Source organism: Bubalus bubalis, chromosome 14 (assembly GCF_019923935.1).
Source record: "Bubalus bubalis isolate 160015118507 breed Murrah chromosome 14, NDDB_SH_1, whole genome shotgun sequence".
Lineage (NCBI taxonomy): Eukaryota > Metazoa > Chordata > Mammalia > Artiodactyla > Bovidae > Bubalus > Bubalus bubalis.
In genome coordinates this window covers 29,924,327-29,946,716 of record NC_059170.1, presented here as the reverse complement: position 1 = coordinate 29,946,716, position 22,390 = coordinate 29,924,327, and the positions used below count along the sequence as shown (strand labels likewise).

The 22,390-nt window shown below is 53.8% G+C and overlaps 1 protein-coding gene across 4 annotated transcripts in view; it reads right to left on the bottom strand.

Annotated features, from left to right (window-relative positions):
- MYT1 (myelin transcription factor 1) overlaps positions 1-22,390 on the bottom strand; it is a 61,464-nt gene that overhangs the window by 28,323 nt on the left and 10,751 nt on the right. For all 4 annotated transcript variants that reach the window (XM_025263922.3, XM_025263925.3, XM_025263924.3 and 1 more), the window contains exons 2-6: positions 14,949-15,049; positions 7,345-7,399; positions 6,325-6,355; positions 1,120-1,182; positions 148-395 (exon numbers count right to left, since the gene is read on the bottom strand). In XM_025263922.3, the coding sequence (XP_025119707.1) occupies positions 148-395; positions 1,120-1,182; positions 6,325-6,355; positions 7,345-7,399 (397 nt within the window). In that variant the 5' untranslated portion in view covers positions 14,949-15,049. The remainder of the gene's footprint in view (positions 1-147; positions 396-1,119; positions 1,183-6,324; positions 6,356-7,344; positions 7,400-14,948; positions 15,050-22,390) is intronic.

The window sequence follows — 22,390 nt, the reverse complement described above, 5'->3', positions numbered from 1 at the left end:
CTCCCCAGGAAGTCCCAAATGTTGGACAAGAGGCACTTGTTCTCAGCAGGGCTTCCTGGCTCGCGGGAGCCCTGCCCGCCCACAGGCTGCGATTCTCCGGGGCCACACTAAGCGCCTTTATTCAGGGGAGACAGAGCAACAAAGCACCTTCAGCTGGCTCGGGGCGATGAATCTCCTCCTGTCCCGACGCCTCGGCCTCATCCTCCTCCACAGTTCCTTCCGATTCATCAGAAACAGAGGCGTCCTTCACCTCAGTGTCCTCGCTGCCGTCGCTGTCCACGCCGTAGCCCTCGTCCAGAGCCAGCTTCAGCGGGGGTGCCTTCCGCTTGGACCCCAGGTGCTCGGCCTCGGGGCCCTCTAGCTTCCTCTTCTTGGCCAGAGGGCAGCTCTGCAAACTGGGAGGGAGGAGGCCGGGCCCCCCCACATCAGCATCTCCCGGTCCCCCGACCCTTCACCCTCTGCAGCACTTCCCCTATCCTGAAAAGTTCTCTTTGCCTCTCATCACCTCCCTCCACCAAAATCCAAAAGCGAGACTGGCATATCGATGTGTTCGAAATTTTACAGTAAGTGTCCACATTAAAAAGCACCAGATTGTGTTTTAAATTTCACTTCCTGCTTGTCTGGGGACCCCTAACCTCGGGGGGCCCTGTCCACACCAGAGTCACCCGCTCTGGGATGGCTGGGGATGGGGGCTGGCCCAGGCTACTCTGCCCCGTGCCCACCGCCTCCAGGAGCACCCAGACCTTCCTTTCCCACCTCCAGACCCTTCCCACCCTCATCCACCCCCTGAACTGGGCACCACAATCAGAGGCCCCTGAGGTCCAGTGGGACCCTGGGACCCCCAGGAGGACAGCAGTGAAAACGGTCACCCCACCATGTGCTGGCTCTGTTCTGGGTTTGCCCACAAGGCCTCCTCCGGCCTCAGAGCAGCCCCACTGGGGAGACACCCAGAAAGGCTCGGGGTTGCACAAGAGGTCACCGGAGCTCATCAGTCCAGAGCAGAGGGGGACAGTTCTAGACCCCTACAGTTCTAGAGGGTCTCAGAGCAGGAGAGGAGCTCCACCCCCCACAGCCCAACCTTTTTCCCAGGAACCTGTTGAGGGCCCGCCAGCTCCTCACCTTCGGTGCCTGGAGTACTTGCCACGGACATGCCCCGAGCCTGTGCATCCGGGGGTGGGACAGCTGGGAGGAGACAAGCAGGAGCAGTCACCTGGGGGCGGCCCCGTGTGGCATGGGGACAGGGTCAGAATCTCAAGGCCCACCCCAGACCGTCCCCCCAAGGAGTAGAAGATTGTCTCCAAACAGTTCATCTTAGGACGGCTGCTTGCAGTTCGCAAAAAATTAATGAAATAACTCACCCCATTTAAATAAATGAATGGCTCATTACAGTTTCATGAGTGTGTTTAATTAAAGCTCTGTGTGTATGAGATCAAGGCAGGATTCCTTTGTCCACGATGAGTCTCCCCACTGCAGGCAAGCCGCCACCAGGTTTTCAGGGGGCTGGGGAGCAGGGCCCTCGAGGTGCTCCTGGAACCAGCACCCGAGTCTGGCCCACGGGCAAAGCACAAACATGGGATTCTCAGTGGCCTTCACGAGGCTGTGAGGCCCGGCCAAGGCTGCCCTGTGTTGTCTCACTGAGGCGGCGCCCACGGACAGAACAACTCCACAACGCGCAGCCTTGACCTAGGTCACAGGATCCTGATGGAGGTAGGCGCGGTGTGGTGGCAAAGACCCCACTCCAGAGCCTGCAGCCTGCTGCAAGGGAGGTGAAGCCATGAGGGCGGATGACCCAGGAGCTGCCATGAGACCTCAGGGGCGGGGGGCTGGGAGGATGATGCCTGGCCTCTAGCAGCTCACACCCCGGGGACAGAGGCAAGAGCCCAGGAGTCCTGCTCCTTCCACAACTTCCGCCTCTCCACCCACCAGACTCTGGGAACCGCTCATCAGGGCTCGGCCCGCCCCACCCATTTCCCTGCGAGTCAGCTCCCCAGGACTGCGAGGCGCTCAAGGCCAGTGTCCTGTGGGCTTGGGGGCATGTGCAAGGAACCGGGACAGCAAGGAGCTGACATCACCCTTGTTGTGGAGCAGCAGATGGATGCTGGCGAGATGGAGAGGCCGTGGTGGGAGGAGGGGGAGCCCGAGCTCCTCCTGGGAGGGGTCACTCCAAGGTGCCCCCCATCCAAGGATGGACAAACTTGTCATCACCAGGTCTGAGCCCCCATCTCCGATCAGGCTCTCCCGGAGCCAAGGAAGGAAAGTTCTGTGGCCAATGACACCTGTAGGCTCCAGAAGAGTACACCACTGTGGCCTCTGTCCAGACACACTGACTGATCACCCACTTGACTACAGAGGACTATGGGGCCCCACCAGCTGGCAGGCCACCCTGGCTGATGGACCAGCGAGAAACAGAACGGTCTGTTCAAGCAGAGCCCTGTCCCCCAGCTCATCGGCAGCCTTTGGGAGAGCCAGGGTCTCTGCAGGGCACCCTGGAGCCCCCCATGATGGCGCCACTGAGGCTGATCTCCTGGCATTTAAAAGGAGAGATGAAAGGAGACAGGGTGGAGAGGAAGAGGAAAGGGGAGGGGGGAGGGGAGCATGCAGACGTCACTGTGATTTCCTTTCCAGACCCAGAGGACTTCTGCCGCCCACGGCCTCTCATTCTTAAATCCATGCCCCACACTTGCTGCCACTTTCTCAAGTACTAGCGTTAAGACTCCACAAAAGCTCCTTGTTATTGGGGATTTGAAGCTGAGGTCCCAATTAGTCGATTAATCAGAGTTAATCAGGCAATTAGGTGCCAGCTGCTGTGGTACTGGCACTACCCCCAAACACATCACCTGCTCCAAGCCACACCTCCGCCCCCCAGTTCAGAGGCGCCTGGCTTCCAGCCCCGAGGGCCAGCTCCTCCCAGGGCAGCAGGCCAGGCGTGCGCCCACATGTGCTGAGCTGCCAAGGGGCACTCTAGGAGAGGAAGCGGAAGAAACCGCTCCCTACGTGGCAGCCAAGAGAGCACCCGTGGAAAGTGACGTGAGGCCAGTCAGGGCCCCAGGGTGCAGTGCCAGCAGGCCACCTGTGAGCACCCTGTGCTTGTAGCGTCCCTCCATGTGCTTGGGGCCAGAGGGCGGGGTGAAGCACCAGCTCTGGTCCAGGCCTCTGGAGCCTAGCCCCCCAGCATGGGGGATCCTCCTGAGCCCTCCCCTGACTTCCCAACCTGGCTCCAAGTGTGGCAGAGGCGCTCCCGGAGGGCCTGCCCTCAGTTAGCACTGAGTAGGGTCAGGCAACGGCCCAGGGGGCTCTGAACATAAACAGTAGGTCTCAGGCCAAGGCAGAGGAGCCCATCCCATCAGAAGCCCTGTAAGGGACTGGATTCCCTCCGGCCCCTGGAGGCAGGTAGAGGGCTTCCTACTCCTCTCTGTCCCCTTAGTGGGAGCTGGCTGGTGGCTCAAGGAGAAGGCCCTCCGGTGGGGACAAGCGGGCTGGGAACCAGGGTGCAGGCAGGACAGATAGGCATCTCTCATGGAAGAGGGAGACGCCCCAAGGGTGCACCGAGAGGGGCCTGCCCACTTCCTTCCCTCCTACCCCGCCTCCTGCAGCTGTGGGACAGCAGATGAGTCCATGGAGACAAGGGACAGGGTCTACTCGTTCTCCACTGGCACAAAGGGAAAGGCCAACAGACCTCTCATCTTCTCTCAGGGACTTGCCTCAAATCAGAGCAAGAACTGATCGGCTACGGGTGGGAGGAGGCAGCTGAGAGTCCTGCTCAGTCCTGGCTTGTGTCCTAGCAACCACAATACGAGAGCAAGCTGCTCCCAGGGTCTCTGCTTGAGCAGAGGAGGGGGCCACTGTGGTGGGGGAGGGAGCCCCACAGGTTCTGGGTCCACAGGTTCAAGTCCCTTGTCCACAAAGTGAGTCGCATGGGGACAGCTTCCCCATGACCCATCCTCCCATCAGGTGATTCCAAAAGCATTCCTTTGCCGTCCCAGGGGCAAGTCTGTTCCACGGGTCATTCTCCCTGTGCCAGCATCCACCATGAAGGCCCCACCACAAAGGCTCCGCCAGAATGGGGGCTCATCTGCTTCTCCCACCACAGAACCTGGTGTGCCCAGAGGAGGAGTCCGGCTTGCAGCACCTGTCCCTGCCCACGGGCTGAACACACAATCTCAGTGCATTGCTCAGGCCTGAGAGGCAAGTTCCAGGTGGACCACATATGGCTCCTTAGCACAGAGGAGCCATTTTCCTCTGAGCATCGATTCTTCGAAACGGGAAGGATTGATGAGAACATTTGTCACTAGAACATTTCTCCCCAGTTTCCGCATCAGATTGCATACAGGTCTCACCCTTACCAAGTAAACAGGGTGAGACCACGAGATCAACAAAAGTGGACAAAACCTGGATGGTCACACAATCCCTTACGCTGGTTGTGTACACAGATTTCAAAACAAATCTATTTTGGGGTCACTTTGGCTTCAAAGTTTCTAGAGAAACCTAGCCCTTTGGTTTGCCTTTCCAACTTCCTCCCTTACTGTATCTGTTGCTAAAAGTAACACTGTTACTGAAGCTCAAGTCCTGTGCACAGCCTCCTCCCCCTTGCTGTCCCCAGGAGGTCCTCAGGTGAACATCACATGGCCCCAGGGGAGCAGCGCGTCCTCTGGGAGACCTGCTCTCCAGCCTGTGCTGCTCCGAGCACCAGGGTCCCTCCAGGGGCTCACCCACAGGCCCCAACCCTCCAGGCAGCTCCCAGGGGCCTGGCTTGGCTTCTGTCCCCACCCACCCCACCCTCCAGCCGTGCAACCACAACCAGTCTTTGTGTAGGAGGGTGTGTGATTCAACTCTTCTGACTGCATGAGCTGTTATACTCTGAGCCTCAGTTTCTGCACTTCACACGTGGGGCCACACCACCCCCAGCCGGTGCTTCCATGAGAGTCCCTGAGCTCAGACGGCACGGTGCAGCCACCGCAGCACCTGCCACCCGTGGGGCTCTGAACACCCCCAGGCCCTCTGCCCTCCCGCCTCCATGTTACAGCCTCAGAGGCTAGAGACATGCTGGCATGTTAGGGGTCCTCATATTCCTGACTGGCAAAGGCCAACCACTTGACTACTGCCTGGTTAAGAATAAGATGGGCCAGCCCCAGCTGTGCTCACTGTCCAGTGAGAGACTTCACCTCTGAGAATATGGATGTGGCCGATGCCCTAGGCCCACGCAGCTCTGTGGAGTCACTCCAGGCAGGGGCAGTGGCCCCACAGAAGAGCAGCCCCTCCCTCAGTGTCTAGAAAGCTCTGTCTGTCTCCAGCCACCAGTCTGGAAGCCCACAGACCTGCCATCAGGGTGTGGGTGTCACGCCTGACCCCACTGCATGGGCAGAGCAGCCCCAGGGGCAGGAGGGAGCACTCAGAATCCCTCCATCCCTCCAAGTGGCCTTGGGCAGGTTACCTCAGTCACAAGTTGAAGTCTGGCCCCAGCTCCCAGGATGTTTATAAAATTGGACCAGGTACACAGGGGTCCTCCCTTCCTTCTCTAGTGCTCTGACCCAGATGCGTCACCACGACCCCTCTTCAGAAAAGGCGGGGTATGGGAGGCTGGTATTATTGGCCACTCACTGGACACTGTTCACTGGAGCTCTGCTTGGGCAAAACAGCCCAGGGCTGGCGGGGAGACCCAAGGAAGAGCCTAGATCCACAGAGCCTCCGGTCCAAAGGCCAAGTGGGTGGTGCTGGGTGACCTGACATGCAGACACTGCGGGGGGTGGGGTGGGGTCTCTCTGGCCTCCCTAAGCCCCTCCCCACACCCCACACACAAAGCCTTTAGCCAAGCCCAGGACAGATGTCTGCAGACAGGGAAGTCTACCTCCAAGGAAGAGGGCCGGCCCCTCCTGCTTCAACCAGCAAAGCCCTGTGCATCTGTCTCCCTCCTGCTCAGGATGTGCCCCGAGAGACCAGCCTGGGATCTGGAAAGTCACAGAGCTCAGCCGACACACAGGCCACTGCTGTTCTCAGTGCAGTGGAAGACTTGGGCGTGGGACACCTGGACCCTTGTCTCTGGTCAAGGAACCACTAAGACAGCACCTTGTTGCTGGCTGAGGACCACGGTGCCAGGAGGTCCTGGGGACCCGCTGTCAGCACCTCTGTGCCCCCGTGCAAGGCTGGCTGCATGGTGGCACCAGGACACGGGGCGAGAGGACAAGGCAGGCGAGGACGGCTGGACACAGGCCAGGAGGGGAGCTACCTTGTCACAGAAAGCAGGGGGCTCAGGGGCAACTGGGCAATTCGAAGTGCCTGGCAGGCCATTTAGGACAAAGGGGGTCACTGGCAAGCACCACATCTTACCTGAGGTCGGCTCCTGTGGGCTCCAGGGGAGCTGAGTGAGAGAAGGAGAAACAGGGAACTTGTGTGCAAGTAGAATTGAAAAAGGCACATTGTCCTGCAGCACAAGTGGGCTGAAGCGTGGAGGCAATTCCCCTGAGACCTGAACCCCACGTTCCCCGGACCCCTGGAATATCCTCTGGGGTCTGGTGAATCCACGGTCCCCCAAGCTGGTGCCCCTGCCAGACCCTCCCTGGGGGCTCCTGGATTTACAGACTCAGACAGAGGCCCCACATAAGACAGACTCTGTGGGCCATCCAGGCAGGACAGGGTCTCTTTCCTAATTGCATGTAGAAGTTAGTGTCTGGTCAGAAACCCCCCAGCAGATAAAGCTGGACAAAGAAGAGAAGGTGGCCCAAGAAACTGGTCCCTCAGGGATGGGCCACTGGGCAAAAACTTCAGGAGTTCGACTGGCAGACACAGAAAGCTCAGGGCGCCCAGCCCCTCCTTGAGGGCCACCCATATACAGGAGCAGCATGTACCCTGTGGTGTTGGGGAGGTGAGGCTGGCCAAGGGGTCAGGGCTTGATCCCTGCAGAGCAAGAAGGGCCTCAGCCCCTCTCCCCACCCTGCTGTCAGTTCAACCAATGACATCCCCACCCCCTCCAGCACCAAGACTAATATCCTGGGAGCAGAGAGACTGGTGATGCAAGGCTGGCGGCCTTTCCTTTCCAAACAGAGCAGGTCTAACGCAGCTTTGCTTCCCCCTCTGGAGAGCTAGGTCTGCTCCTCATTTCCACCCCCACAGGTGCCTCTGGGCCTAAAGCCTCCCTGGTAGCCCTCTTAGGCAGCCCAAGGCTGAGGAGCCCTGAAGCCACCAGGTACCTGAAGCCCCAGGTGCCCAGAGCAGGGGAGGTGCATCCCAGGGCTGAGGCACTGCTCCAGGACTCTATTCTCCTGAGGACAGCTGCTGGGAGTGGCATTTATAGCTTCAGGACCCGGGACTCTTGGCCAGAGTCAGCTGGGAGGGGAGGGCAGCACTCACCTCGGAGGGCCTTGGATCTTGTACGAGCTCTCTTTTCATCATTTTCTAAGCTCATCTGCAAGTAAAAACAACCATGCTGTTAACAGGACCCAGTAGAACCACCCCTGTGTCTGCAGTGTGGCCTACGCCATCGTCTGGCTCCAGCGTCTCTGGTGCCTGTGAATCTGACCCAGGAGACAAGGAACGGCTCACAGGGCAGGAACGAGCTGAGAACCAGGAGCAGCAGGTGAGGCACGGTGCTTCTGGGAGGAGACCCTGCGCCCAAGCATGCCCCTACCCCCTGACCCCAGGTTCATGCCTGAGGAGGAATCCTTGCCCACTAAACCTTTGTTACCGTCACGATGTCATAACGCACGGTCTCCTGGTGACAGTGCCCGCCACAGACTCTGACCCCACTGCCGGGAGCCACCCCACCGTGCTGAGAACCCGGCTTCCACCCACAGTTGATCCTGGCACACAAGGGCTGTCTTGTTAGAAACAGGCGCCTGGGACCTGAGCGGAACTCCACGAAGCTTCGAGTGGACGGCTCCCACTCTCTACTGGGTGCCGTCCAGGGAGATCCCAGGGACACAGCCTGAGTTTGGGGACCTGGCCACTCCTACATGAGATGGGGTGCTCCCCACAGCCAGGGGTTTTCAGGCAACACTGCCCAGTGGAATAGAGTGTCAGTCACCCATATCATTTAAACTTTTCTAAAAGCCACCTTAAAAGCATAAAAAGAAATGGGTGCGATTGATTTTAAACCTTACTTAGCCCGATCTACCCAAAACATTATCATTTCAACAGTATCAATAGAAAAAATTATGACTAGGATTTTTGTTTAGTGCAAACTCTTAGAGATCCTGCACATCTCCTGGACTCACAGCTCATCTGAGTTTGATCAACCATGTGCCACGGCGCTGGCTCTGGGGGTGGGAAGGAGTCAGGGGTGAGAGCCAGGCTGGGGTAGGAGTGCAGGCTGAGGGGTCATCTGGACCCAACCTGCAGGTCACCCTCCCAGAGATGCCAATTCCCCCAGGAAAGAGTGAGTGGAGCCCGCGAGGGGGGCTGGTGCCCAACATAATCCAGACCCTGGTGTCACCCAACCACCTACCCGAGCCAATCAGAGCTCCCGCCCCCCATTCTCTGCCCCAGACCCACTTCCATGGGAATGCTGCCCACACTGTCCTTCAAGGAGTGGAGGCAGAACCCTGGGAGGGGAGGGATGCCCCCAGGGGCACAGGTCATCACAGAGAATCCTCAGCCTGGGTCTGGGCAGGAGGTAGGAGGGGCCTTTACCCAGCAGGTGTGCCCTGTGGCCAGGAAGGGGAGGAAGCCACTCCCACCCTCCTGCCACTGCATGGCCATCAGAGCAAAGCCAGATGCCCAGAAAGGAGCAGCAGAGGGGGGGCTTTGTCCCCCAGAAACCAGCACAGGTCCAGCATCTAAGGTCCCACCCAGGAAGGAAGAGAGGGACCCTTCCCATGGACCCCCCAGTTCATAAGTTGGAAATTGCAAAGTGAGCCCCCCTACCCCCAAGCAGCACGAGCGTACATGTGATTTGTTAAGGACGAAAAATCACGACTTGGGGTAATCCTTGCAGCCGTCGATTGCAGGCAGTAGAGCTGAGAGCCATGCATTTACAGCCTCCCGACAGCACGGAAGACAATTACTATAATTTCTATTTTTAAAGCGGAGGTTCCCCATGGACCAATGGCTCACATTTAAAGTGAAGAGAGGAGCAGGTGTCAAAGGGACTTCATTACATTTATGAGCCTTCAAATGTCGTCTGCACGAGCCCGGCGCAGTGGCTTCCGATGCAGCAGCACAAAGGGGCCGAGCTCTGATTGCCCAGCCACTCTCAGCCGAAATGCAATCTACACCTCTTTTTTTTGTCAGTTTTCCCAAGGAAATTGGCAAGCATTCTGCTGGGTTAAAGCAGGCCTTGGCAATTTGGATTTCCTGCAGATAAATTATTCAAAGAGCACAAAATGGAGAGGGCTGCAGGATGCGTGCGGGCTGCTCTCACACTGGGAGCTCACGTCGACGAGCTGACAGCTGTACCATTCATTCTGCCGAGCACCTTTCCATTTGCAATTTATCTGCATCAAATGGTCAATAAGCGAGAAGTTCTCCTCAGTGCACAGAGTTTTGATGTAAAAGGGAAAAAAAAACTGAACTAAGGGAGGAAGAACTAGGGTTAGCCTTTCAACATAAGCATCAGCTGTAAGAACCGGAAACCACATCGACGCGCAAGCAGGTAAACCTCGATTTCTGAACTCTGACTAGCTCCACTGGACTTACCCTGCTTTCCTCCTCCAAGGGCGGCTGTCCATGTCCTCTGGCCCGCAGCACCCATGGGCCCACATGTCGGTGGGCAGCACTGCTTGGCCTGCTGGCTGCACCACCTCTGCCACCACGGGAAGATAGGCTAAGACAATGAAACACTTCCCAATTTTTCACTGATTTATTTTTGAAAATTCTTCCCCTGTTCCAAGAACAAACCAACCATGCCTGTATCTGAAAAGCCCTCATGTAGCTAAGGGCCTACTGCCTGGAGGGTGAAAGGCCCCTGTCCCAGCCAAGCAGCCTTAACGTCCCCCACAAGGGGCCAGAGGCCTCTCAAGGACAGGTCTGCGCTGTCTGCCACCGGCTGCCTGTCCACAGCTGCCCTGTGCTCCCCAAACCCACTCTTTGCTCTGGTTAATACTTCAGTCATTCTGGCTTCAGTAGGAAAACTACAGAACAATCTGCAAACACTACACTAGCCACATCTCTTGGCCAGCAAGAACGGTTTCTTTGTCCTTCCTCTGAACCTGCCTTATTGTGTCACGAGATGGTCTCACTCAAGAGAGTGGCGATGCTTAGTTCTGTTTGTTTGTCTGTTTTCTTATTTTTAATTTTTTTTGGCTGTGCCACGTGGCACCTGGGATCTTAGTTCCCCAAGTGGGGATCAAACCTGCACCCCCTGCAGTGGAAGCCTGAAGTCTTAACCACTGGACCACCAGGGAAGTCCCTTGCTTTGTATTTTTTAGTAAATCACGTAAGCTCTTCTTACATGTAAACAGCTCTCACATGACCAGCCCCTTTAAGACCTGTCCCGTGGCACCCTTGCCAAACCTGAGTTCCCCAAGCTGGATGTTTACACACTCTGGGACCAAGGTCGTGTTGAGTGACCTTGAACCAGCAGCTTCTTGGGCTGTGATTGTGAGGACTCCAGGAACACACAGGACAGAGTGGGCTCTCCCCCAGGAACATCCAGTCAGGCCCAGCGGGCTTTGCACCGAACTTCACCTTTTCCCCAGAGGGTCTGCCCACCCCCTGCCTAGTTCAGGGACCTGGTGGTGGTTTCTAGAGGGGTGCATCCCCCATCCCTCTGTCTGTCTGTCTGTCTGTCTCTCTCTGACTCTCTCTTTTCCAATCTCTTTTCTTCCTGGTTCTTCCCAGGCCTTCACAACTGAAGAGCTTCCCATCTCTCCACCCTGAACCATGTCCCTGCCCATCTGCACACAGCTAAGGGCTGGACGACAGACTCCATGCTGGAGCCTGGCCCTGTGTGGCCCTGGACATCACCTGCCTCTCCGGTCCCTGCAGGGGGCCCTGGCCTAAACAGCACCAGCTATGGGACCTGAGGCAGTGGGTGTCTCACTCCAGGGAAGGGGCAATGTCAAGAGAAAGGAGCTGCTCAGCCATGAGCCCGGGCAGGGGTGGGGAGGCCCCATGGATCAGTGATGACCTGAGGACATTTCAGGCAGGGAGGCCTCAGGAAGTAAGTACCTCTGACCCACAGAGAAGGTGCACCACTGTGTGGCCAGCACCTCTGGGGGGTCAGGCCTGTGTCCTCCCTCTTCACACCCCCTCTCTCACTCTCCTTCTGTGCCTGCTCATCTCCATCTGAAATAAGCTCACTGGTTCATGTTTTTGAGGTCAGTGTCTCCCTGCAGAGACCTCATTCACTGCTCAGGGTGTATTATGTAAGGTCAGACAAACAGGCAGACAGACAGACAAATGGGGACAATCAGAAACGTCTACTGAGATCTTGGAACTGGGGGAGGTGGCCAAGATCATCAAAGCAGAAACCAGAGCCCTGAGTCGCAGGAGAGTCAAGGCCCCTGAGGCCACAGAGGACCCACGCTGGCTCTGGGCTGGAGGAAACAGGCCATGTTCCATTTTACTTAGAACACATCCAAAAGCCTGCAAAGCTGGGGAATTAGAATGAACTTGGGACAACTTTTTAAACATACAAGATTATTTGAGTGACAAAGTTCTTTTTCCTCTGGGAAGACCCAAACAAGGAATTCTGCTGACTCCTGAGACCAAGCAACCTGCCTAGAAGGAAGGGATGACTTTGCAATGAGGAGGGTAGAGATACCTAACTGAATGAAACCAAGGGGTGTGGGGGGAGGAGGGGGCAGAGGAGGACATGATCTGGTCCCGTGTGCACAGCCAAGAGCGCCTCCAGCAGGCACATCACCACTGTACAGCCTGGGGGCAGAATACTGGGCATATCCACATTCCCACATCTGGGGAGACGCTCCCCTAAGGACATAAGAGCAGCTGTCAAGTATGTCCCTTGCTCCCTCTCCCAAGCCGTCCAGCAGGATCCTCCCCAGCCCCCAGCCCAGGTAGAGCTGCCTTCTGCTTCGAGAAGTCCTACTGTCTCAGGGACCTCCCCTTCAGCACACATTCTACTCTCCATTCTCTGTCAGCTGAGGCTAAACCACACAGGCACACCCCTGCACCTCCTGACAACCGCCACAGCACCTCTGGTTCCTATCGGTGTCCCTCCCTTGGGAACATCCCAGTGTGTATCTGAAATTCTCTGACACTCCACCCATTGTTCAATCCATAAGCAGCTGCATAGACCAGCCCTCTCCTTGGGTTGTAGAAAGGACACCCCATGGAGAATTATTTAATACCCGTCTTGGGAGGGACTCTCCTGACATCTCTAAGCATGAGATCTCTAAGCATGAGATCACGGCTCACTGTAACCCCTACATTAAAATTATAGCTATGTTATAGACATCCTAATAAAGCAGCCTTGTCTGGGCCCATCTGTTTAAAACTTCAACATAAATGGAATTGCCAACTTCTGAGGGGTAGCAATCTAGCCACATCCAATGAGGCTGGTCAGAGGGCACACCCAGTGCTACCCCTTGCCCTGTCAGGAGCGTCCACTAGGGGAGGCAGTAAGGAGGCCCTGCTGAGCGCCCATGCATTCACTATGCTCCTGGGTTGCATATCTCTAGTCATCCATTGAACACCCATAATCTGGGGCCCAAATACTTCATTCTTCAAGGTCAAAAAGGGGTTGACAAATACCTACCCTTTTCTCCTTAAGTTAAGAAAGAAAAAAAGCCCAATGCCCAGCACTTTCACAAGCACACAATTCTATCAGCCACTTCCAGACCCACCTATGAGCTGTCCACATGCCTGGTGCTGAACTCAGAGTCCAGGCAGCTGTGATTGCCTCCCACGTAGGACTTCTCCAGCCACGAGCTCCTCAGCTCCCCACTTCCTTCTCAGGCCAGGCTTCTGTTGTATGTGTTCTGCCCTCTTGTGCCCCCACCCCTTCTCCACCTCCTCAGTCAGACGGTGCCCCTGGCTCCAGCCCCACAGTCCCTCCTTCTCTGGCCCACTCTTGGTCTTAGCTTCTCTGCTCAGAGCAGTAACTAGGGCCTTATCTGCCCAAACTAGAGGAAATGACCATAATGGAGCAGCTGTGAAACACTGGCCCTGGGGGAGAAGCTGAGCAGGGCCACTGAGCTTTTTCCCAGCAGGTCCCACACCCTGCAATCTTGTCACACCTGAGCCATAGGCAAGTGCAGCCTTCCTACCCATCACATCCACAGCACCAACCACTGTGGAGACAAAGCACCCAGAGCCCCTGGCCTCAAATCAAGGAGCTTCTTGGTCATGTGATGTCTGAATGCTTGGGGCTGGATGGGTGAGGTGAGTGCCGCTTTCAGTCAGATGCAAATTTAAGGGGAAAACAAAACTAAGTGATCAAGTTAGATAACAATTTAATGCAGCATTTTAGAACATCTGCCGCTACTGCTGCTGCTAAATCACTTCAGTCGTGTCCGACTCTGTGCGACCCCATAGATGGCAGCCCACCAAGCTCCGCCGTCCCTGGGATTCTCCAGGCAAGAACACTGGAGTGGGTTGCCATTTCCTTCTCCAATGCATGAAAGTGAAAAGTGAAAGTGAAGTTGCTCAGTCGTGTCTGACTCTTCGTGACCCCATGGACTGTAGCCCACCAGGCTCCTCCATTCATGGGATTTTCCAGTCGAGAGTACTGGAGGGGGTTGCCCGTGCCTTCTCCATCTTTTCCCCTAATAAAATGCAATTCCATTCCTCATACCTTGTTCATTGAAAACACACATCCTACTTTCCTACTATATACTGAAATTCTTCCCTAATTACATATTTAAATTATAGAGTCCTCAACTCTTAAAAACCTTAATTTCTAGTGAAAACTGAGAAAGTAACCAATTATGATGTCTTCTAAATTAATATTCTGTAGATTGGTGAACATAAATGCCTGTGATAGTTTCTAAAAACATTTGCTTTTTAAAATATCTATTTAAAAAAATTATTTATTTATTTATTAGAACATCTAAATCAATGCAAATGTTCCATGAGGAACAAAAGAACAACGATTTAAATAAAGACTGCGCCAGCATTCCTGGCTTTTCCTTTTGCACCAGACTCAAACATGGCTCAGCAAAGCACTGATGGTCACACAGGGATAAAAGTGTGAGCGGAGGAGCCTGAGGCAATGCGAGGACAGACCCATCCCTGTACATTTCAGTCCCCAGATTCAGGAGGAAAGTGTTGGGCTTTAAGAGAAAAAATACAAGCACCCTCAAAAGAGGTTGCCACTTCAAACTTCACAGCCCTGCCCGTCTGTACTCTGGACTGCCACTTCTTGGTGGCCATGCTCTGGGTCATGGCTTGGATCCTTGATGGAGAGTGTGTTCATGTCAGAGTATACGAGAGGTCAGAATCTGAGATCTGGGAAGGGATGCCCACCAAGCCTGTTGTCACCCCACTTCCATCTTTGAGGGTCACCTGAGCCTGGGGACCTGGTTTTGCCAGAGCACATCATGGGGAGTGAGGACATCCAGAATTACAGGCTTGGTGCAGCTGTAAGAGCATGTGATATTTGGGCTTGGAGCACCACTGGGAGGTGGAGACTCCAGGCCACCTCCACCAGCCAGATCCAGGCAGGTATGAGCAGGGCACCACAGGCCCCATTTGGGAAGATGGCAGTAAACTAAGCCAGCAGACCTCAGGAGTTCCTGCGGCGAAGGCTGCCCAGGGAGAGCAGAGAGCAGGGAGTGTGTGCCTGGGGAGCCGCGTGTGATGGGGCCTCAGGGCAGAGACTTGGCAGACGGGACCTGCCGTCACATTTTAGTTTTAGCCTACTTGGAGTCACCTGTCTTCCTTTAATGTTAAAGTGTCCAGATCATCGATGGTCCTAGCCCCCACTTACTCTTCGCCTAAGCTGGACTGATAACAACTAGACCAAAAGTCACCTCCACACTCCACGCCGAGGAGTTAGAAGGACTCTTGCCAAGACCCAGGGGCCCAGACCCTGGGCTGCCCTCCGAGTGCCTTACCTTGCCGCGTCCGCCCAGGAAGAGTCTCGGGGTCCTACAGTTGTCGGCCTTGTCTCCGTGTGTCCACCTCTGGCTCAGAAGCTCACCCCGGAACTCATTTTCTGAGAGTCAGAAAAAGAAAACCTAATGAACGCCAGCTCAAGGGGAGAAATAGAGAAACTGGGCCCACTCTTGTACACAGCACTTGTACCGCAAAGACACCCAAGGTCACAGCCCCATGGCTGCTTCAGGGACAAAAGACAGGAGCTCTTTGGGGAAAATCACTCTCAGTTTGGGACATTCCTCAGGGGCTTCTAGTGCCCACACCCAGAATCATCATCAAATAGGCTGTGGCACTATTTTATGGGGCATGTCGGGGAGTGGGGGCACATTTCCTCTAACATGGCCACTCCGAACAGGGGGCTATGCCAGTCAGGTGAGGCCCAAAGCTTTGCCTCTGCTTTGCCCAGGTGGCCAGCATCCTTCCTCTCCTTCTGTGTCTGCCTCTCTCTAGGGCAGTACCTCCAGTTAATATTTAATTCCTCACATAAATTCACACGTCAAAGCAGAGGCTAAAGCATCATCTGGACCGGACAAAGAAATGCATTGTGTACCTATTCCCTGCACGGCACTCCCTGTTTCCATGACAACCAGCTTTCTACAACAGCAGCTTTCAAAGGAAGGTCACGAAGTAACCAACAATAAAAACAGGAAATGAATGTTCCTGCGTTTTTCTTCTCCTTGGAGGTGAGTTTGGATCTGCTGAAGGCAGGTCAGGCTGGGTGCTGTCACACCCCTCATCTTTCTTCTCACGTTTCCCACGTGCATTCCCGAACACTATTTTCCTCTAACTTCACTGGTCCTGTCCCGGGCAGCCCTGTGGCCACAGCCACAGTGTCCTCTTGTCTGGAAATGCCTCCATCTATTAAAGGGCCTCCTGGGACTCCAGTAGCACAAACAGAGGGAGGCAGATGGGTTGGCAAACAGCCTAATGCATCACCTTCAGAGGACGGGGTTAAACCACCTGCTGTGTGTGCCTACTGAGCGCCTCACCCTCACTGAGCTGTGGGTCACCTGCAGGGCCCTGAACTCGCCCTGAACAAGCGAGCACTGAACTCGGCCTGAGAGCTGGGAACCGGACATCTTGGGCCAGGTACCTTGCGGTCGTTAGCAGACGGCAAGAGGAAACAGGCTCACCCACACCGTGACAGGAGTTGCCTAGGGCCCTGGATCCCTAAGAGGTGTGTGGCAAACAGCGAGGGTGGTGAGGAGGGAGCAGTTGGCCCTGTCAAAGGGGAGAGAAGGGAGGAAACTCGGGAGATGAGTCAACAAGGATGGCTCAGGTCATGGGGTACGTGCTGCACCTGAAGACAGAGACGAGGACCCTGCCCCTCGTGACAGAGTGACAACGGAGGCCAGAATCCCCAGCCACAAGTGGGGTTCCCTTTCCACATGTGCCTCCCACGAGAGGCCCGCACCCTGGGCTGATCTGCGAGGCTCTGGTGAAATTCCTCGTCATGGTGACATATGTAAACAATGGTTAACCCTGGCAGGCCTCCCTGGGAATTGGAGGGAAGGGGCAACCTGAGATCTTTGAAAGGGATGGCTCCCTCCTTACAGATCTCCAGCACGTGTCTGAAAAGCGCTCCAACCTCAGAGAAGCCCAGCAGTGGAAGAGCCAAGTCTGTGCCAAGGGCCCTCTGTGTTCTGCTTGCTCACAGGGGCCTCTTTGCTCTCTCCCCGGGAGAAGCCCTGTTGAGGGAATTCTCCCCCTCACCCACATTCCCTGTGGTCTGTCATGTGTCCACAGCCCCACACCTGCTCAGGCCTCACACAAGGGCCTTAAGGACACCTGCCCAGCACCACTCCCTCACAACAGCACTGCCCCAGGATGCAGAAGACATTTGCAGGAGGCACACAACACAAGACCAGAACTATGTCACGAGGATCCATGATTGACGGAGTCCTTCAATCAATCCTTCCTTTTCCTGGGAATCTTCTGACAGCAAACCACAGTCACTACAGTAAAACGTGACAGTGCTTCTCCTTTGCTGGGAGAAACCGGGGGCCCTCTTGGTCTCCCACTGGGCCCACATATGTCCCCACCACAGACCAGACCCCTCGTGTACAGACGCGTGGAGTAGAACAAAGACGCAGTCCACCCCGGCTGCCACAGAGGTGGCACTTGATGTCCCCCCACCAAGCCCAGACTACGGCAGAGTCCCCAGGCCAAAGGAAGGCCCTGCACACAACAGGGGGTGCCACCCGGGTGCCCCATCCAGCAGTCATGCTGCCGGCGGACATTCAGCCCATGGAGGCAGCCCCCACGCCAGCACCTGCCCTGCCAGCCACCGTCTCCATCACAGGAGCCATCAGAGACTTAGAGCACCAGACACACAGGGACCACGAGGAGGGCTGACTCTGCCCTCGTTATCAGGGGTCGGCAGTGAGGAGGGTTTTCTTTAAGACCCCTTGCTTTGGGCTAGGAGGTCTCTAGTGAGTTCTGAACCCCTGCTCCCAGACACACAGAGCAAAGGGGCCGCATGGGAGCGTGTGGCAAGGACAGTGGCCTTGGCCGTGATGTCCCTTCAGGACCACCTGCTCCATGTTGTCCCAGCATCTGACCTCACCCAACTCAGTTTCACAGGATTCTGGCAGACGGACAAGCTCAGAAAAGCCACCAGGGCCCATGAGCAGCCTCATCAGAGCTGCAGAGCAGGGCATCTCCCTCTTGGGGCCAGAGTCCCAAAGGACGCCCATGCTCAGGGCCAATCAGGGCCGGATCAGGCATCCCCAACACGTGCCACTTTGGCATGTGGACTGTTTAGCTCTGGAAATAGAGACCCTGTGGGCTCATGAGAAACTCCTGTCAAGATGTCTTCAGGGTCTTCACTAGATTCTATGTCTCTGGTGACTTGCCTCTCATCCAACAAGCAAAGGGGGAGCATCTTTGCTTGGAGGGAGCCCACATCTTGGCTCTCCCATGCTCTCACGGGTGGGACCAGTCAGACCCTGAGCCCCTGCCTTCCTCTCTCCCCACTCTGTCCCATCCTGGCTGAGCCCACCTCTCCCCCCAGGCTTGACAGGCTCTTCTTCCCACTGCCAATTAAAGTGTCCTCAGGGACATCCCTGGTGGTCCAGGGGTTAAGGATGTACCATGCAGTGCAGGGGACACAGGTTCAATCCCTGGTCAGGGAACTAAGATTGCACATGCCACAGAGCAACTCAGCCGGCTCAGCCAGCACGCCACAACTAGGGTCCATGCACCAGAGCAGATCCCTGTGACACAACAGGACCCTTCGTGCTGCGACTGGGACCTGACACAACCAACCGAGCAATCAACAAAGAGTTAACAAAAAAATCTTTTTTTCATAAACAAGTGTCCTCGGAGTAGCAACCAAAGCCTGTCTTCCTCTCAAATGTTTGCTCATGCCCCTAATTGGCCCTTCCCTGGGGCTTCTCAACTCTTCAACAAGCTTGAGGCATCCACATTCACAGAGCTCAATCTGTCTGGATTCCACACCCCAGACCCCGGGCTCCACATCTCCACACCCTTCACAATCTGATCTCCTAAGTGACCCCCGGCGATCTGGCTCTGGCCCCACTCCCCACGCCAGCTCACAGCCCTCCACCAAAGCAGCACCTTTGGAAGGTCTCCGTAAAGTCCTGGTCACCTGCCCATCCTGCGCCCACACCCAGTTCCTCCTTCCTCCCCTGGGGTGCCCCAGCCCCATCCCCAGCCTCTCCTCCCTCTGCTTGGCTGGCCGTCCTATCACCTCCCCCTCTGACTCCTCCCCTCCCTGCTCTCAGTCTTTGGCTCCTAGTCCTGGCCCAGAATTCTGCCTGTTATTTTCTGAATTTCACCAGTATCTGACCACTTTTGGCCTCTCAGGCTGTTTCATTTGTGTCCAAAAATTGATAAACTAATTCTAAAATTGATATGGCAGATGACGGGACATAGAAAAGCCAAAATAATAAAGTTGGACCCAACTTATATCATACGTAGAAATTCACATAATAGATCAGAGATCTAAACGTCCCAGTTAATACTCTTGGAAAGCACAGGAGTAAATCTTCCTGACTTTGCGTTAGGAGTGGTTTCTTTACTACAACACAGAAATCACAAGCAACAAAAGAAAAAAATGTATGAGCTGGACATCATCAAAGTTTAACACTTTTGGAAGTCAAATAATACCATCAATCAAGTGAAGAAAGAACCCACAAACAGGGAGAAAACATTTGCCGATCACATACCTCATAAGGGGCTTTTATCGAGTAGGGAAAGCCACTAGGCCATTGAGGTACAACCTAAATCAAATCCCTTATGATTATACAGTGGAGGTGACAAATAGATTCAAGGGCTTAGACCTAGTAGACAGATGCCTGAAGAACTCTGGACAGAGGTTCATAACATTGTATAGGAGGTAGTGACCAAAACCATCCCCCAAAAAAGAAATGCCAGAAGGCAAAGTGGTTGTCTGACAAGGCTTTACAAATAGCTGAGGAAAGAAGAGAAGCAAAAGGCAAAGGAGAAAGGGAAAGATACACCCAACTGAATGCAGAGTTCCAGAGAATGGCTAGGAGGGATAAGAAGGCCTTCTTAAATGAACAATGCAAAGAAATAGAGGGAAACAATAGAATGGGAAAGAATAAAGATCTCCTCAAGAAAAGTGGAGGTATCAAGGGAACATTTCATGCCAGCATGGGCATGATAAAAGACAGAAACTGCAAGGACCTAACAGAAATAAAAGAGATTAAGAAGAGGTGGTAAGAATACACAGAAGAACTATACAAGAAAGGTCTTAATGAACCGAACAACCATGATGGTGTGGTCACTCACCTAGAGCCAGACATCCTGGGGTGTGAAGTCAAGTGGGCCTTAGGAAGCATTACTACAAACAAAGCCAGTAGAAGCGATGGAATTCCAACTGAGCTATTTCAAATCCTAGATGATGCTGTGAAAGTGCTGTACTCAATATGTCAGCAAATTTGAAAACTCAGCAGTGGCCACAGGACTGGAAAAGGTCAGTTCTCATTCTAATTCCAAAGAAGGGCAATGCCAAAGAATGTTTAAACTAGTGTACAATTGCACTCATTTCACACGCTAGCAAGGTAATGCTCAAAATACTTCAAGCTAGGTTTCAACAGTATGTGATCCAAGAACTTCCACATGTACAAGCTGGGTTTAGAAAAGGCAGAGAAACCAGAGTTCAAATTGCTAACATTCATTGGATCATAAAGAAAGCAAGGGGATTCCAGAAAAACATCTACTTCTGCTTCATTGACTATGTTAACTGTGGAAAATTCTTAAAGAGATGGGAATATCAGACCACCTTACTTGTCTCCTGAGAAACCTATATGTGGGTCAAGAAGCAACAGAGTTGGGCATGGAACAACTGACTGGTTCAAAATTGAGAAAGGAGTACCACAAGGCTGCATATTGTCACCCTGCTTATTTAACTTCAGTGCAGAGTACATCATGCAAAATGCTGGGCTGGATGAATCACAAACTAGAATCAAGATTGCCAGGAGAAATATCAACAATCTCAGATATACAGATGATATAACTTTAATGGCAGAAAGTGAAGAGGAAATATAGAGCCTCTTGATAAGGGTGAAAGAGGAGAGTGAAAAAGCTGGCTTAAAATTCAACATTCAAAAAACTAAGATCATGACATCCAGTCCCATCACTTCATGGCAAATAGAAGGGGAAAAAAGTGGAAGCAGTGACAGATCTTGGGCTCCGAAATCACTGTGGATGGTGACTGCAGCCACAAAATTAAAAGACATTTGTTCCTTGGACAGAAAGCTGTGACAAACTTAGCGTATTAAAAAGCAGAGACATCGCCTTGCCAACAAAGCTCTGCATAGTCAAAGCTATGGTTTTTCCAGTAGTCATGTACAAATGTGAGAGTTGGACCATAAAGAAGGCTGGACACCAAAGAATTTATACTTTTGAATTGTGGTGCTGGAGAAAACTCTTGAGAGTCCCTTGGACGGCTAGGAGACCAAACCAGTCAATCCTAAAGGAAATCAGACCTGAATATTCATTGGAAGGATTGATGCTGAAGCTCTATACTTTGGCCACCTGCTGGGAAGAGCCAATTCATTAGGAAAGACCCTGATGCTGGGAAAGATTGAGGGCAGGAGGAGAAGGGGACAACAGAGGATTAAATGGTTAGATAACATCACCAACCCAATGAACATGAATTTGAGAAAACTCTTGGAGATAGTGGAGGACACAGGAGACTAGTGTGCTACAGTCTATGGAGTCACAAAGAGTCGGACATGACTTGGCGACCAAACAACAATAAGAAATTTAGAGTATAGAAAGAACTCATACTACTCCAGAATAAAACAAATTAACCCAATTTTAAAGTGGGCAAAGGGGAATCCCCTGGAAGGCCAATGGTTAGGACTTGGCACTTTCTGGGGAACTAAGATCCCTCAAGCCATTGGGTGTGGCCGAAAAACAAAGTGAGCAAAGGATTTGAACAGTCATTCATCCAAAGACAACATATAAATGGTCAATAAAAGCTGCTCATCATCTAGTCATCAGGGAAACGTAAGTCAAAACCACAGCATGATCTTACTGCACACCCACTAAAATGGCTATGATGAAAAAAAGAAAAAACAGACAATAAGTATTGGGCAGGATGTGGAGACACTGGAGCCCATGTAGCCTGCTGGCAGGAGGATAAAGTGGCACTGCTAATTTGGAAAGCAGTCTGGTGGTCCATCAATATATTAAACATAGACTTACCACAGAATCCAGCAATTCTACTCCCAGATACAGATCCAAGAGAAATGAAAATACATGTCCACACAAAGCCCTGTACACAACTCTTCATCACAGGTTTATTTACGCTAGCCAAAAAAAAGGAAGCAACCCAAATGTCCATTGATTGCTGAATGGACAATATAAAATATGACCAAGTGCTATTTAGCAATAAAAAGTGGGTGAACCTCAACACCATCAGGCTCAGTGGAAGAAGTCAGAGAAAACGATCACATATTGTACCGTTCCTCAGTTACGGAATGTCCTGAAATGGCAAACCCATAGAAACAGAAATTAGATTAGTGGTGCGGAGTCTCGGGGGAGGGACAGCGAGCCTCGCTCCCCACCCCCTACCCACCGCACGCCCCCGGAGACTTTCCTAAGGGAAGAAGGTCTGGTGGGTTGCCTTTAGTTCTCCCAGCCTGGCTTCTGTGAGCCTGTGATCTGGGGCCAACCAGGAGAGCCAGTTGCAGCCCAGGTAGGGCTGCGTCCAGGGGTATAGGCAGAGGATGTGGAATGGGCCATCGGGGGCAGGGAGAGGCGTCTCAGACCCCACCCCACCCCACAACCACTCTGGGGACGCAGGCCAGGAGAAGACCAGCGCTTCTGCACAGCAGCTGCACCAAGGCCCAGAGCACCGCACACAGCCCACCTCCACCACATCAGGACCCTCCTCCCACGACAA